General features: G+C 41.7%; 1 protein-coding gene across 2 annotated transcripts in view; it reads left to right on the top strand.

Annotated features, from left to right (window-relative positions):
* Positions 1-14,820, top strand: part of ANKDD1B (ankyrin repeat and death domain containing 1B) — a 31,150-nt gene extending 16,330 nt beyond the window's left edge. Inside the window, exons 8-15 of one of the 2 annotated variants that reach the window (XM_069776228.1) lie at positions 286-384; positions 1,289-1,387; positions 2,980-3,078; positions 5,695-5,793; positions 8,576-8,671; positions 12,224-12,422; positions 13,147-13,278; positions 13,607-14,820. In XM_069776228.1, coding sequence (XP_069632329.1) covers positions 286-384; positions 1,289-1,387; positions 2,980-3,078; positions 5,695-5,793; positions 8,576-8,671; positions 12,224-12,422; positions 13,147-13,278; positions 13,607-13,665 — 882 coding nt within the window. In that variant the 3' untranslated portion in view covers positions 13,666-14,820. Of the gene's footprint in view, positions 1-285; positions 385-1,288; positions 1,388-2,979; positions 3,079-5,694; positions 5,794-8,575; positions 8,672-12,223; positions 12,423-13,146 lie in introns of both variants that reach the window. The other variant, XM_069776229.1, reaches the window with a different exon arrangement.
* Positions 14,821-14,836: the final 16 nt, after the last annotated feature.

Here is a 14,836-nt window from a genome sequence, read left to right as displayed (position 1 = left end):
TAGCAAACTTCTTTGAAAAGAGTGCAATTAATATTTATGAAAGTTATCTGTATCGTAAACTTTACCATACATCTGTCCACATAAATATCATCTGTCACTTAAGTGTTGGTGATTTTCCATTTCATTTAAGTGTTAATTTAGGAGCAATCAGGTTGTGTTCTCTTGTGACCATCTCCCCTTTTCTGTTGAGCTGGATAAGTCTGATCGAGCTAACCTGTTTTGTGTCACAGCCTTATAAGTCACGTGGCTTAAATTGGAACAGACATTTTCTCTCTGTTGGTCTAGAACGGAGAAACTCCATTTTACTTGTCTGTTGAAGGAGGTCATGAAAAATGTGCTGAAGTCCTACTGGAAGCAGGGAGTGACATCAATGTTTTAACTCAAGTATGTACAGAGTATCCCACTAGCACACAGGTACTGGGACATCCTGGGCTGTGGGAAAGACCTTTTCTTCTCTTTTCTGTGTGTACTAACATTATATTTGCTCTGCGTATTTTTATGAAATGGTAAAAAATTAAATTAAATAATAGAATAGAATTGGGAATGTAGAGAGTGCTCACAGAGTAACACTGATGTGGAAGAAATGTATCATAGATTTATTTGACAGAGTACTGTGGTGGAGCTTTTTTATTTGCTGTATGACCAACAGTAAAACATATGACTAGGAAATGTAACCAATTAGGGTAACTGAAAATCCTCCTTTTGGGCAGCATATATGACTGAACTGATGACAAACCTGTTCTCTATATCTGGTTCCCAGACTCCAATCCAGGTCACATCTATTGAATGGCCTTGGCTTGCCTGCTGTGAGAAGTTTGTGATTTCAGCAGACTGACAGCTTGTTTGTTTTAGCAGAATTATTAAGTGAAAATTTTCCATTGATTTATTTTTAGAAGTTTGTTAATGTGACTGTACTTGCTTGTTAAAGGTCAAACTGAACAGACTAGGAGACTTTTTGGCATTGTCATTGTCCATGGCACAGGATAGCTGACAACGGTGATTTATCTCTTTCGTAAGAGAGATTGAAAAGGACTATAGAATACTGGTGGTTTTAGCGGTTTGTTGTGATACAGTAAAAATGGGAAGTTCCTTCAGTATTTATAAAAACACATTGTGCTAACTGCTGATCCACTTCATTTTATATCATTTTGTCAAGGGGAGATTTTTTCGTGGAGGGGATAATAACACAAATTTAAATGAAAGATTATCCTATATTGATAGCTCTTTTTAGTACTGTTTTTCCAGCAACAAAAATGTAAGTTTTTGCTGTCTATACCATTTCTTTCAGAACAATAACAGTGCTTTGCAGATTGCAGTTCAGAATGGACATCTATCCTTGGTTACTTTTCTTATTGATAAGAATATTGACCTGGTTCCTAAACCCGAGGTGAGTGTATATCAGCATAACAGTTCTGCTGTTGTTTAGCTTGTCCTGTCTTTTATGGCCTTCCTTGGGAATTCAGACAGCTGAATGAGATTGACTAGTTCCTTAATTTTTTTTACTATACATGTTATTATGTGGTTTATGGATGTTGGTTAGCAATATGTATGGACCTACAAAGACAGAGTCCTGTTGCACAAAACCAGTGAGTGCCTGAGGAAACTGGTGCAGTGTAGAGGTGGCCCAGCTAAGCCACAAACGAGGCATTAGGAGAAGATAAGCAAAGTACCCTGCTTGAACTAAGCAGCAGTAATGCAGGCCTCCCTGTGTGCCATGGGCCAAGAGTTAACACTTGTAACTGATTTTGCATAAAGGTAAACAAAAGGTAAATAAACACTTGAGTACTTTCACCCTCTGCACTCAAAGCATGTGCCTTCAAAATCTGCATGCCACCATTCTTTGGGGTTTAAAAAGAAAGGTATTCCTAATATTCAAATCTTGTCTCAATTTAGATATTACAGTTTTTGTTGCATCTGAGATTTTCTGTGAATAGGAAATTATTTTCCACTTCTATGGTACAGGTTGAAAAAAGAATCTGGGCTTTGTGACTTCTCTGCCATGATCACTGTCCTGTTGTGTAATGTTATCAAGGAAGAACAATTTATGATGTGCTTGAAATTACTTATTTTAAAGGTCAGGCAGTTATTGTGCTGCTTGCTCTCATTGGCTTTCTGTAGCAGAAGCAACTCATAAAATTGTAGCTTACGTTTTGGAAACATTTCCACTGCAGCATTGCATAAGGGCTTGCTTTATTTTTCTGTAGCCCTGAAGAAATGGCTGTGGTTTATAAAGACACTAATGACCTGGTGTCTGGCACCTGTGAATAGCACTGGTATGGAATTATTCTTTAGCTGCATTTAAGAAGAAACCAATGAGTCACAGGTTCAACATACAAAGCGATCTTGCCAATCTAACGGTTGGATTGTGACTGGTGCTGGATGTGTGCCCCAGTTATTTTAATAAATAATCACCCAAGTAAAACCCCTTAATTTCTTTCTAGCTGTAATTTGCTTTTATAAATATGACAGCAAGTCAGTTTAGTATGAAGAATATTCCCAGCAGCAATATGAGACAAGAGTTTATTCCTGGAAAGTAGATTTTGACATCTGTTTACCCAATACAGAATTCATCTGTCTCCAGCCTACTCAACTAAGGGCAAACCCAATTTTCTGAGGGGACAGAAACATTATTGTGAGCTCTTTATTGTCAGCCAAGGGTAGCAGCACATCCCGGTATGGACACGTAAGAGGAGCGCCTTGCTGTGTTCCTAAGTGGTGACACACTGATACACACCCCATGCACTCAACATTTCCAGATTCCTCAGCTGTATTTGTTTACCTGCTGCTGTAGGTGTTGCAGGAGCAGGCTACCATCTCTGGCATAACTCCGCACCTCAAGGTGTGTTTTCTGCACTCTTGAACGTCTGCTAGAGCACATCGCCTTTGCAAGGGGCGGATTTTAAGAAGAACCTTTTTCTTGTTTGAATGGACTTCTAATAATGTATCCAAGTATAACAGCTTATTATTTTCCTTCCACAGCAGAAGAATTCACCTCTCCATTTAGCAGTCATCAATAGTCATCTACCAGTAGTAAAAAGCCTCTTGGATGCCAATCATGATATAAACTCCTTAAATCACGTAAGAAAAAACTGGGAATTAACATAACTTCGCCGGTAAAAAGGAGATTATGTGGCTTTTGCTTGAAATAATTTTTTTTGCCTTATGAGCTCAGGGTACAAAAAAATAGGAAGGAAGAGGCAGTTCCCTCCTTATCTTTTTGCATGTGTGCATATGTATTAGTCACTGGTACATGCTGTGCTAGTATTGTTTGTGCAAGATAAGGATAGCAAAATGCTATATACTCAGAAAATATTTGGATTAATTTATTGTTCGAGTGTTACAATTCATGCGTAATAAATGACTGAAATGTCTCGACAGTATTGATCTCAGAGGGAAACCCAGTGCAGAGTGTCACTTGGCTGGGATGGAGTTAATTTTTTTTTCACAGCAGTCCCTGTGGTGCTGTGTTTCCGATTTGTGACCACAGCAGTGGTGGTAAGGCACCAGTGTTTTAGCTGTTGCTGAACAGTGCTTGCACAGCATCAAGCAAGGCCTTCTCTGTTTTGGACTCTGCTTCCCCCTGTGAGTAGGCTGGAGGTGCACAGGGACTGGGAGGGGACACAGCCAAGCAGATGACCAGAGCTGACCAAAGCGATGCTCCACACCACACAACATCACACTGAACAACGAGGTCACAGGTCTCTGTGGTGCAAGTGTTAGCATGTTCGGCTGTTAACTGAAAGGTTGGTCGTTCGAGCCCACCCAGGGATGCTGGCATCTGTTTTCCCCCCCTTTACCAGGAATCTTTGGCCTCTGCTTGGTGCCGGTGGTCTTTGAAGGCCTGGTTGGTTGGGGGCCAGTTCCTTGTAGACCACCTCCACCACCACTGATCCCCTCAGGTACTGGATACCCTCCTCTATGGAAGGCCACGTGATGCGTGCCAACATATTTACTTTGGTGCTGGCTTTCTTGATGCCTGGGGCCGTTATTGCCTCCAATAGCTTGGGATTTCACACCTGAACAGGCATGTAGTCCCAGGTAGTTGGTACAGCAGTTGAAGGAGGGGAGCCTTGTCTGCCCCCATGAAACACAGTGATTTCTAACGCTGCGTTGGGGCCTGGCCCATGCCTACTGAGCTGCCATCCTGTGCCTTCAAGAGAGGAAGAGGGTTTCCTGATCAAGGAGCACACAAGGGGACGCTGAGGTCTCCTGCTCTGAAGCCACCTGTATGGACACTGAAAAGTCACTCAATCTGAGGGCACACACCAGAGATCCAACCCTCAAATATAGTAGTTGCACCTGTACTCAAGAAGAATGGTGGAAGCGGATGTCAACTGGGTTAGTAACAGCGGCAGCAGTTCCTGCTGCTTTCCCATTGATCGTTTTATTGCTAAAGATTAATTTGTACACATTTTTGCAGGAGACAGAGGCTGTCGTTTGTGCCTGGAGTCAAGTATGGTGATAAGCTCTTCCGTCACATAAAATAGAGAATTTTGTAAACTTCTTGAACACATCTTTCAGAAATGTTTTGTGCTTTGTCTCTAGCATGTCTAATGTTACCTACAATAGCTACATAGATATCTCTAAATTACTGCAGAAAAGAAATTAGGATGTGTTGTTGGGGAAAATTTATGAGGTCATGTGATCATAATGTGTATTCCCAAAAGAGCTGATGAGAGGCTCTAATGTGGAACCCTGACGCTGGTGTTTCTTGGTGTGTATGGTCTTAGTGTTTGACTCTGCAACCTTTAAGTTAAGATCTAAAGGCCAAAAAAGTTCTCTAACCAGACCTACAGAATGTAGACTTGCAACATTAGAGAAGCACAGGCACAAACCCTTCAACTTAAAAGGATGCTGTATCACATGAAACATGCTAAGGGACATGTCTAGATATGCAGGGCTTCCACAAATGACAACAAATCTTATTTGCTGCTGCATTACACCCATAGATATCTGGAATTTCTTATTCTAATATTCTGGAGAAGGTTAAATAAATAGGTTTTATTTGGGTACATGCAGTTGCATAGAGGCTATACAACCCTCATTTCAGACCCAAAGATTAGACTTGAAGTTGAATCCCCCTTTAGCTGTACTTTTTGTTAATGGTTTTTGTTTAATGCTTTTTTTTTTTCCTCTTTTTTTGTGTGTGTGTGTGTGTGTGTGGTTTAAGATTCACTGAACCCATTATGGAGCAGGTAGACTTCTACTACATATCATTGCTTTGTGGCAGGGCTGGCTAACAAACCCTGCTGTGGTCGTGGCACAATGTACTGTTGAAAATTAGGGATGTTCAGTTATCTTTGCATGAATTTCAGCAGGGAAAAGGTTACTTGAGAGGATAGTATGGGTGGGGGTTGGCAGTCACATGAAGCACTCTGTCCAAAACACCTTGTTCTAGAGGGAAGAGAGAGAGCTCGTTAGGTTACAGTATGTTAGAGGGGCATGACAGCAACTTTTTCCTGAGCCAGCTGGAACTCCTGCCTGGTTTTCCTGCAGAGATCCCAGACGGTCTCTTGTTTGCCTGAAACAAAACTGGCAGGTAAATCACTCAAAAGTTAAATGATTTCATTCTGTTCAGTGTTTTCTTGCCAAGGCTGTCTTTTGTTGTGAATCTTCTTTAGATTCAGATTGTGAGCACCCTGCTTCTAAGAGGGAATTTGGCTTATTGTATTTATTTGGTGTCATTAATTCCAGAGGCAGGAAACCCCTCTACATCTGGCAGCTGATCTTGGCAATGTGGAGCTGGTGGAAGTGCTGCTGAAGGCAGGCTGTGATCTCAAGACCGTGGATAAGGTAGATGGCGTTCCTCACACATGCAAGGATTATGTGATTTTATTTTTTGTTTATAACCTTCTTCCCAGAGATGCAGAAAGCACTTTTTGCTAGTTGTCTTTCCTAGGTAAAGCTGTTAGTTGTTATAAAGAAGTCTCCTTTGAATACTGCTGTATCTGCAGCTTGCAAAGATCTGAAATGGTTTTAGTGAAGAGCTGTAAAACTTCCAAGCTCCGTAGTTGGAGGGTAAACCCTGCTGCCAGAGACCTCTGATGGAAAAAAGGACTAGGCTTACGGAATGAAAAACAGCCTGTGGCTGTTGTAACTGTGCACCTGCAGCCAGGTTCACTGCCAGGAGAGGCACAGGTACTGCCAGCTTCACTAATTGCAGCGATGGTGAGTTTGCCCTTTAGCACCCTGGGCCATAGGGAAATGATGGTGCCGTGTCCCTGAGAAGCTGTCCCAGATCCATTCAGGTGCGTGCTTAGACCCTGTTGCTGATGTTCAGCCTGGAAAGACTGAGGCAAGAGTGGCAATGGCTGGAAGAAGTACCAAAGCACAGAGCCTCTGGGGAAGTGCTTTTGAAAGGACAGAGTACCAAATCCAGTTTTTACAAATAGTGCTAAATTACTGCAAGATTGAGCTTGTCTTTTTTATGCTGTTACCACTATATTGATTTTCTGTATGACTGAATTGACAGATTTGATGTTTATCATGAGCAAAATCTAGCCCTTTAATAATTTCAAAAGTAATTTTCATGCACAAAGCTGTCTGATGAGAAGCAAAGCTTTACAGACTAGGATCATCTCTTTTTTCCCTAGCCTGACATGAGGCTCAGAGCTCTGAGTGTGGGTGACACGGCTGGTGTGTTTTGGGAGGCTGAGGTAAGATGCTGCATTGCAGTTAAGCCTTCCCATTCAGAGTCATACGCTAACTGGAGAGCTGCAGTTCTCATATGGGCTAACCCAGAATGAAATCTTGCCCACTTTAGACATTGCCTTAGCCATTGGAAAATTGTCTCTACCTATTCATATTCCAAGGGCAGGCACAGAAAATTACTTCTTATTGCCTGTTTTGACCTTAAGCACCTGCAAGGCTTTGGGCTGGATAGTACCCTGGTTATTACAGCAGTGTTGACTGTTCAGGGCATGTTATGAGAATATGGCTCTGAGCCAGCACAAGTTCTGTCACCTTTCTGCATTGGTTTTATTTCTTGGAGTAGCTTTTCCCTTGCCTGTTTGCTACATGACCCCTGAGGCCATGCCGCCACTGGGAACGTTCGCAAGTACAGCCCTCTTTGAACTGAACTGGTGCTGAGATGCCAAAAATGTTCCCGTCCTTAATGAACGGTAGGCAGGAAAGAGGGGAGCCTGCTTCAATCGCACAGTGTTTTCCTGCCCTCCGTGCCCCAGCAGCAAGAGTCCTCAGTCTCCAGAGCATGTCATGCATCTGCATGAGTTGCAAGTCTCCAGAGCATGTCATGCATGTGCATGAGTTGCAAGCTGTTACAGCTCAGGAAATGCTCTCTCGGGAGCTCTTCCTTCCTCCCACCTGCAGATATAATTGTCGTTGTTTGCGATTGATAGTGCAGGGAGTGTTCCCTGTGTGCAAGACTGCCATGCTACATGTGCACACAGGATGCCAGCAGTGTCTGCACTAGCACAGGAGGCCAGAAACATCCCCTTTTTCCACCCCCTCCACCTCCCTGCGAAATGCAAAGCACCTTTCCAGAGGTGGGACCCAAGGAGCTCTTGTGGTCTCTGGACTCTTCACATATAAAGGTTGTCTGTGCTATAAAGATTTTATGAAATGTAAATTCCTTAGCTTCCAATACGATGCTTTTCTAAAAACAGGCTAATTAGGATGATTTTGAGCAGAGCCAGGAGCTAGACCGCAAAAGATATATATTAAGGAACTTTATAATAGCTGGAGAGTTGAAATGCCTTATAATTTAATTACTGAACCTTCTAATTAAGGGGTTGGCTTCTTTTAGGTCTAATTTTCTAGAATGCCTAGCACTTGATATGTGGAGAATGCCCTGAATATTTAAATTTGAGGCAGTTCCACTCAGCACAAATCTGCTGAAAATAGACAATTGCAGAGAGAACTCTGTAGAGCCACCAAGATGCCTTTGCATAAAAGTGCTGATAGCAGAGATGGGTTCAGATAGACTGAGCAGTCCTCTGCAGCTGGAATTAAAACAATGGCTTTTAATTCCTTTGCCTGTACTACTCGTGAAACATCACCTTCAGTTGTGCTCACTTCGGTTATCATGAGAAAGTCATTCCCACACCCTCTTTTCATTCTGTCAGCCAGCTTCTCTTACCATCCAAAACAATACGCAGGTTTGCCCTTAAAGTTGGAGCTTTCCAACTTCGCCAGCCTATCCATCTGAAATGCCAGTTTAACCATACCACGGAAATGGACTGTATTTGTGGTAGTTTTCAGCCTATGGATGCCTGGGCTTGCACGAACTTGGAAGCAGTGACAGGAGAGCACAAGCTGGTATGAAGTATGCAGCAGTCTGAGTACAGGAGGTTTCTGAAAGCAGCTGTACCTCACCAGAAATTCTTTAGGGGGAGTTCAATGTGTTGAAAAAATTGACCACATTTGGGCTGAGGGGGTACAACTCATACAAAGCATAGAACTTTGATTGTAGCTACTCTAAAGCCACAAAATTATAGCAGTAAGTTTTCTTGAAAAAAAGGGATAGGGCTCTGTAAACAAAGCTCCCGTGTTTCTTCGATGATATACTTATCCTCCTATATATGAGATAATGTTCTGACACACACTCTGCTTTCAGCATGGAAAAACTGCACTAGCTGTGGCATCAAGGAGCAATCACGCCCTCATTGTAGATATGATCATTAAAGCAGAAAGGTATTATGCCACAAAACAGGTAAGAGACATCTTTCATTACACTGAGGATAACTATAGTGGAAGAGCTGATTCTGATCCTGAAGTGCCTTTTGCCTGAGGTGGTTCCTTTTGACAGGTTGCAAGACTGGCCTTGATAAATTGAGGTTAGGTTGGGAATGGGAAGGTCTCTACCCCATCTGGGTTTTATTCCTGACTAGCTGTAAAATTGTAGGCAGATCTTACCATTTTCCTGCATCATGCCCTACACAAAGAGATAAAGGGGTGGAGAGAGATTCTGACCCAAATTCAAGCTGTGCTATCAGCATCAGGGCTGGGATGACCTGAATCCACGTTGAACCCTGTGTCCTTTGGTACAGCAAAATCTCGTTGGAAAATGGAGGAGTGCAAGTGTCTGTCACTCCTTTGCTAGTAAGGGCTCAGCTGCTTTGGCAGGAGCTCCCTCTTCTGTTTTATGTGTGCTAATTATAAAACGCAATCAAGGAAATGGGAAAGAACCAGGCAACAAGTGTGAAGGACACAGCTTAGATTGACCTCAGATTGTCTGAATTTCTAGCCTTCTTTCCATAGTTGTTATTTAAATGTAGGCTGTTTAGTGATGGCCCTCCCTAAAGGGCTGAGTCAGATATGTTAAAGTGTAGATGACAATTATTTTGGCCTACGTTGACTATTCCACGTCACTTATGAATCTGTACAGGCTCTATAGGTGGTAAGTGTCTGAACAAGAAAAGCTAAGCTTAGTACCTCTTCAAAGGAGTATTTCGAGCTGGGCTGCTGGTAAGTTGCATTCTAGAGATGTCCCTTGAAATTCAGACCCAGCCCAAATGGGTCTTGAAAATTCAGGATGTCTCATGTCACGGGGTCTTAACTGGGACCATTTAGAATTCTGAGAAAGTTTGTTTATTCTGTCAATGACAGTTGTAGCAATGAGCCACAAAGAACCTGCTACACCTACATACTTGATGAATGGGAGGTATTTCATAGGATGGTGAAGGTTCATTTTAGGGCATATTAATGCTCCATAAACCAGTCTTGTATTGGCTTGCTCAGTTTTTCTTGTTTGGAGCCATAAGTTGATGTGGGCTCCGTGAGAATTGATTAAATTTGCTGGGTTTTGACACAATGCAGTTTACAATCCCCAAGCTCTTGCAAATACACTGTTTATTTACAGACTGGTCCTAGTGCGGCAGTAAAAGACAACTCTTCTAGCATCCACCATAAAACCTGCAAGAAGGAAGATGCTAACACAATTTATTTATCTAGAGCAAGTAATTCTGTAAGCACCAGAGCTAGCAAACTGGGGGAAAAGGCCTGGTGAAAGGAATTCACTTGACTGCTAGCTCTTGCGCTCTCATTGCTGAGCTGCCACACAAATCTGTGACTTCATTCTCATTCCTGCTTCCTGCTAGGGAGTGTTTGTTTTGCCAGGTTAGCCAACTGCCTCCTGGGGCTGTATAAGCATACTGTTCCTGACTGAGAGCAGGCATATCAATTAGCTGGTCTTTTACCACCCCACTCTGGCCCTGCATGTCCAAATCTATGACACTTAATGTTACAGGGCATTGTGCTGGTAAATCACAGATCTAGATTAATTATCATGAAAAACACCTCCACGAACTCCCCGTGTTATGCATATTTGATTTGCATCAGTTCAGCTGGAGTTGTCATGTACATTACTATTTCTTTTGGCTTAAAGGGGAATTAGAATTGAATTAATCTGTTGCCAGAGAAGACATGACAAGTCTGACAGGAGTGAGCCTGTAATGCTCCTAACCTCTTAGCGCTGTTTACCGAATTGCCTGAGAAGAAAAGATGTTTAAGCAGACAGTTTTCTGCAAGAGCTCCACAAATGTTGGGAAACAGCAACATAAGTGTTTGTATCACATTACCTGAAGCTAAGAGCACAGCCTTTGGGAGCAGCTTAGATCTTAACAGTTATGGAATATGATGTTGTTCAGGTGGTGTTACCATATATGAAACTACAGTGTTTTGAACCATTATTGTAAGCCTGTCCTTCTGTTCCATGGAGCTGACATCATCTGTGAAGAGTCATTAGTTACAAAAGGAAATGTCATGTTGCTGTTAAGGAAGCGCACATGATACTAATGTGTATGAGTGTGTCTTGTTCTCTCTGTTTACCCTTTATTCTATTTACTGCTTTTACCCAACCCTTCCCTATCATTGCCCAGGCTGGTTTTGACTGGATTTGAGGACTGCTGTTACTGTCCCACCCTACCATTGCCTAGACACACAATTAGCAGCAAACAGAAGTTGTGCTGCAAAGGGAGGAGAAAAAAAGGGGAGGGTCTGTTGGTCTGTCTACTTGTGGGTTTTTTGTTGGTTTTGTTTTTTTAAACCTCAGAAGAGAAACACTGAACCAGGGAGAGCCTGAAACTGTCCTGTAGAATGTCCTAAACTTCACCTTGCATGTGTCAGGAAGCATGAAATAAAAGTCTGCACAAGAAAAATTAAATCAAACATATAACAATGCTTAGCTACTGAACTAAGATTTTTTTTTTCCTTGCAAGACTCTCATAAGGTTATGAAATAACCCTGTTATATTTTTCTGAATTTAATCTAGAATGGAGTATTTTATGCTTAGCACTTTTTAAAATGTGGCATGCTGCCATTTCCTTTTTTGCTTAATATCTGCTTTCTAATCTTGTATCAACTTCCTGAAGACATTTTTCACTTTGGAGACTGATTTGAAACAGGAATAGCATGCAAACAAAATGAAATACAAAAGTAGTTCGAGCTTACCTACACTAGGAATGAGGCTTTTCCCTGGGCACCACTCAGCTAGGCCTGAAATCACTGCTAGATGTGGCTTTTGCAGAGGTGCCCAAACAAGAAGCAACCCCATCACTCCTGTTTCAGGCGAGCCATGCATATGGTAGCAACATCACTTTTAATCTGGAGGGTAAAATGCTTGTGGGTTTGGTTTCTATCTGATTTTGCTTATGCAGGCTAGATCCAGGTTCAACATGCATGTGCTTATTGGTGCTTAGACACTTTGCTGAACAGGGCTCTGCATGCTAAACCCAATGGCTTGTGCTGCCATCGAATGACCTGGTAGTGCCTGCATCAGCCAAGCAGAGGTGGGAACAGCTTGAACAAGTGCCACACTGATGGTGCCTAGCCTCTTCCCAGGGAGAGGCTGGTACTTCGAGAAGCAAGAGGAAAGAGTAAGAACTGTGGCTGAAACCCAGCCATGTTCAAAATGTTACATATAAAGCAGATAGAGCCAAGGAGCACAGCTGTGCTGGTGTGCTACTTGCTGTTATTTGCTGTTGTGTATCAAGTGCCAGAGAAAGTGGTTTATTTTGCATTTAACTTAGTAGGACATAGCAACAGACACAGGAGGGCTTTGTTTCTGTTCTAAGACTGTAATAAAACCACCCATGCTAAGACATCTTCCAAAGAGCTCTACTAGCCAAACACAGTTCCTTTACCTGCACAGAGCAAATCACTTGTCAGTAGCTACATATGGCTGGTTGTACAGGACAGTGTTCGCTGCTCACTAAGCAAACGTTCCTAGCTTCATTATAGAATTTATCATCTGCTTTTTTTTCAGGAACATCTAGCTCATAGTGATGATGGGTCAGACTTCGGCTTATCCTTCAAACAAGATCATAGTACACAGACCAAGCAAATCCGTTCCTCCCTTTGGAATCTAGCATACAACCAGTTAAAACCCCAGGAATGGAAAAAACTGGCCCTGTTCTGGAAGTTCACGGATCAACAAATTAAAGCTATTGAAGAACAATGGACAGGTAACAGAATCTGAATGGCTAGACATAATATATAAGCTATAAAAACCACATGGTAGAGTTGCTTTTTAAACTATGTGAGCATCACAGATACACACTGGCCATATTGCTCTTATTCAAGTTATGAAAAAGAGCAGTGAATGGATACAAGCCTTGTTGCTGGTTCCTGGGAAGTCGTGCTGTAGAAGTACAGGCCACTTCTGTTCTCCCTTTCCCTGAAGGAACCTTCATCTTTGGATATCAAAAACAGGAGCAGTAAGCAGCATGGAAGGGTCTTGCAGGTCATGCTGCAAGTGAGGACCTGGAGAACCTCGTGACACCTGAAGATCTTGTTCATGCTCTGTCTTCACAGCTGCCATGAAACAGCAGTTTATCGTTTCAGGCATCTCAAGTGCTGGGAAAGCAATACTTCTACAGCACGCATTGTACTTGTTTACTACTACTCCAGGGTATATTTCCACATGTTGAGGAAAAATGAAAGGAAAAAAATAATTTTAAGCTGAATTAGCTTTCTCCTCCCTTTACAGTAGCCTTAGGACAAAACTAGAATTTTTGTTCATTTTATTTTTTAACCTGTGTAAGTCTTAGTCTTCATTCTGCTTCTAGGTGAGAAAGGAACTAAGAATACATGAGTAGGTTTTAAAACCTCTGGGAACTCTAAAAGGGCAAAAGCACAAAATACTGTTTCCAGGATATGGAACAGACAAATGCTTTGTGTATTGCACAGGGCTAAAAAGTTATAAGGAACATGGAAACAGAATGTTGCTCATATGGTTACATGGTATATTGCTGGCTCATCAGAATCCTGTCAAGCGTATATATGAAGACCTGATGGAAGCAGGATTTCAACCTGTAGCTGGTAAGTTGTTACAGAGCACATTACACTGTCCTCTGAGAAGCGTGGTGTGGTCGTGTGGTGCCGAGGTCCCTGCTGGTGCTGGGAAGGTTGTGACCCTGGTGGAGCTGGAGGACACTCTCTTCCTTTCTGGGACTGCCCTTGCTGGGTGGTGAGGTTGCTTGAGGAAAAGCATTTAAGTGAGACTTAAGATTTCTGAAGGAAGATAAAAATGTGCAAACTTTGCTTCCCTCCTTTGTCCTGCAAACACGGTTGAAATGTGATTGGCCATCCTTCAGTTACATTAGTCTGGCCGTGTAAAAAGCAAGCATTTTCTTCTCCTACTTTGCAGAGAAGATCAGAGCTGCAAGTAGCACTGACGTGGACTCCAGAAAATGTGCAATTTCGTGACTTCATGAATAAACCATGGCATATATGATGGAACTGCATGCCAGATGGAATTGTGTGACTTTTTCCAAGCTAGAAGCACTTGCACTCCTGAAATATTGGTTAATTCTTTCTCCTATGCTTGCTATACAATGATTTAAAGAATTTAAGAGTGAATGGCTGGCTGGTAAGCAAGAACTACCCCCCTACAATTTCTACATCTGCCTTAACATTGATACACTAATTCTGTATTGGAACTGCAAATTAAGCTATTTTGTGTTTGACATGAAATGCAAATGAGATGTTTTCTACATGAAAGAAATTAAATTTAATAAGTGAAAATTATGTGTGTAAATCAACATGTCCAGAAATAGGTTGGCACCTGGCCTCATCTGGGATTCAGGTTTTTATAAAGTCTTGCTAGGATTATAGTGTTCCTATCTGAAGAGGGTTTTTCTCTTGTTTAATTAGTATTAGGATTAGCATAAGTCTTTCTTCTTCAGCATTTGATTTATGTAGTGAAAATACACAAAAATGTTATGTCTAAAACCTTGTGTGGCTGCAGAATTTTCTTCCATGGCACAACCTTGCATACATATTCAAAAAGAACATTTGATATTTAATGCTTAACACATCTAGCAATTATTTACCTATTTCTTGTTCATGTCTGGAATTAATATTTAGTAGTGTCTTGCTGAACATGTTGAAAGGTTTTCTCATTATTGGATATATTTCATAACTGAAAAATTATGTAAAATGTTTACCTTTGTAGTCTTCTGTATAACAAAATAGCAATAGTTTTCTCATGTAATGGAAGAATTGAACTGCCTTGTCTGTCTATATGTAGCTAGCATTATTTTGTACTGAATCTTACTGTATGTACTAAAAAGATGACGATCTGTATCTTAGCCTGAAGTCTTACACCTGACTGCCCTCTTGCGTGTAGCCTGTTTTGATACGGCTGCAGAGCACCATAAAAATATGAATAACAGACTGGTAAATCCCCAGGTTTTGCAGTCAGGGATCTAAGATAACAAATTCTTAGATACTGACAGGTATGCATCAAGTTCTGCAACGTTAGCTTGGAAAATGAGAATGTTTAACAATTTGATGGACTCGGTACCTCACCTGGCCCTAGTCTCACCCTGGGTGTGAAAGACACCACCCCGTAATTCTTCATATAAGTATGCTGTTG

Source organism: Haliaeetus albicilla, chromosome Z (genome assembly GCF_947461875.1).
Source record: "Haliaeetus albicilla chromosome Z, bHalAlb1.1, whole genome shotgun sequence".
NCBI lineage: Eukaryota > Metazoa > Chordata > Aves > Accipitriformes > Accipitridae > Haliaeetus > Haliaeetus albicilla.
Note: the sequence above shows the minus strand (reverse complement) of the source record. Positions and strands in the feature narration are given on the sequence as shown.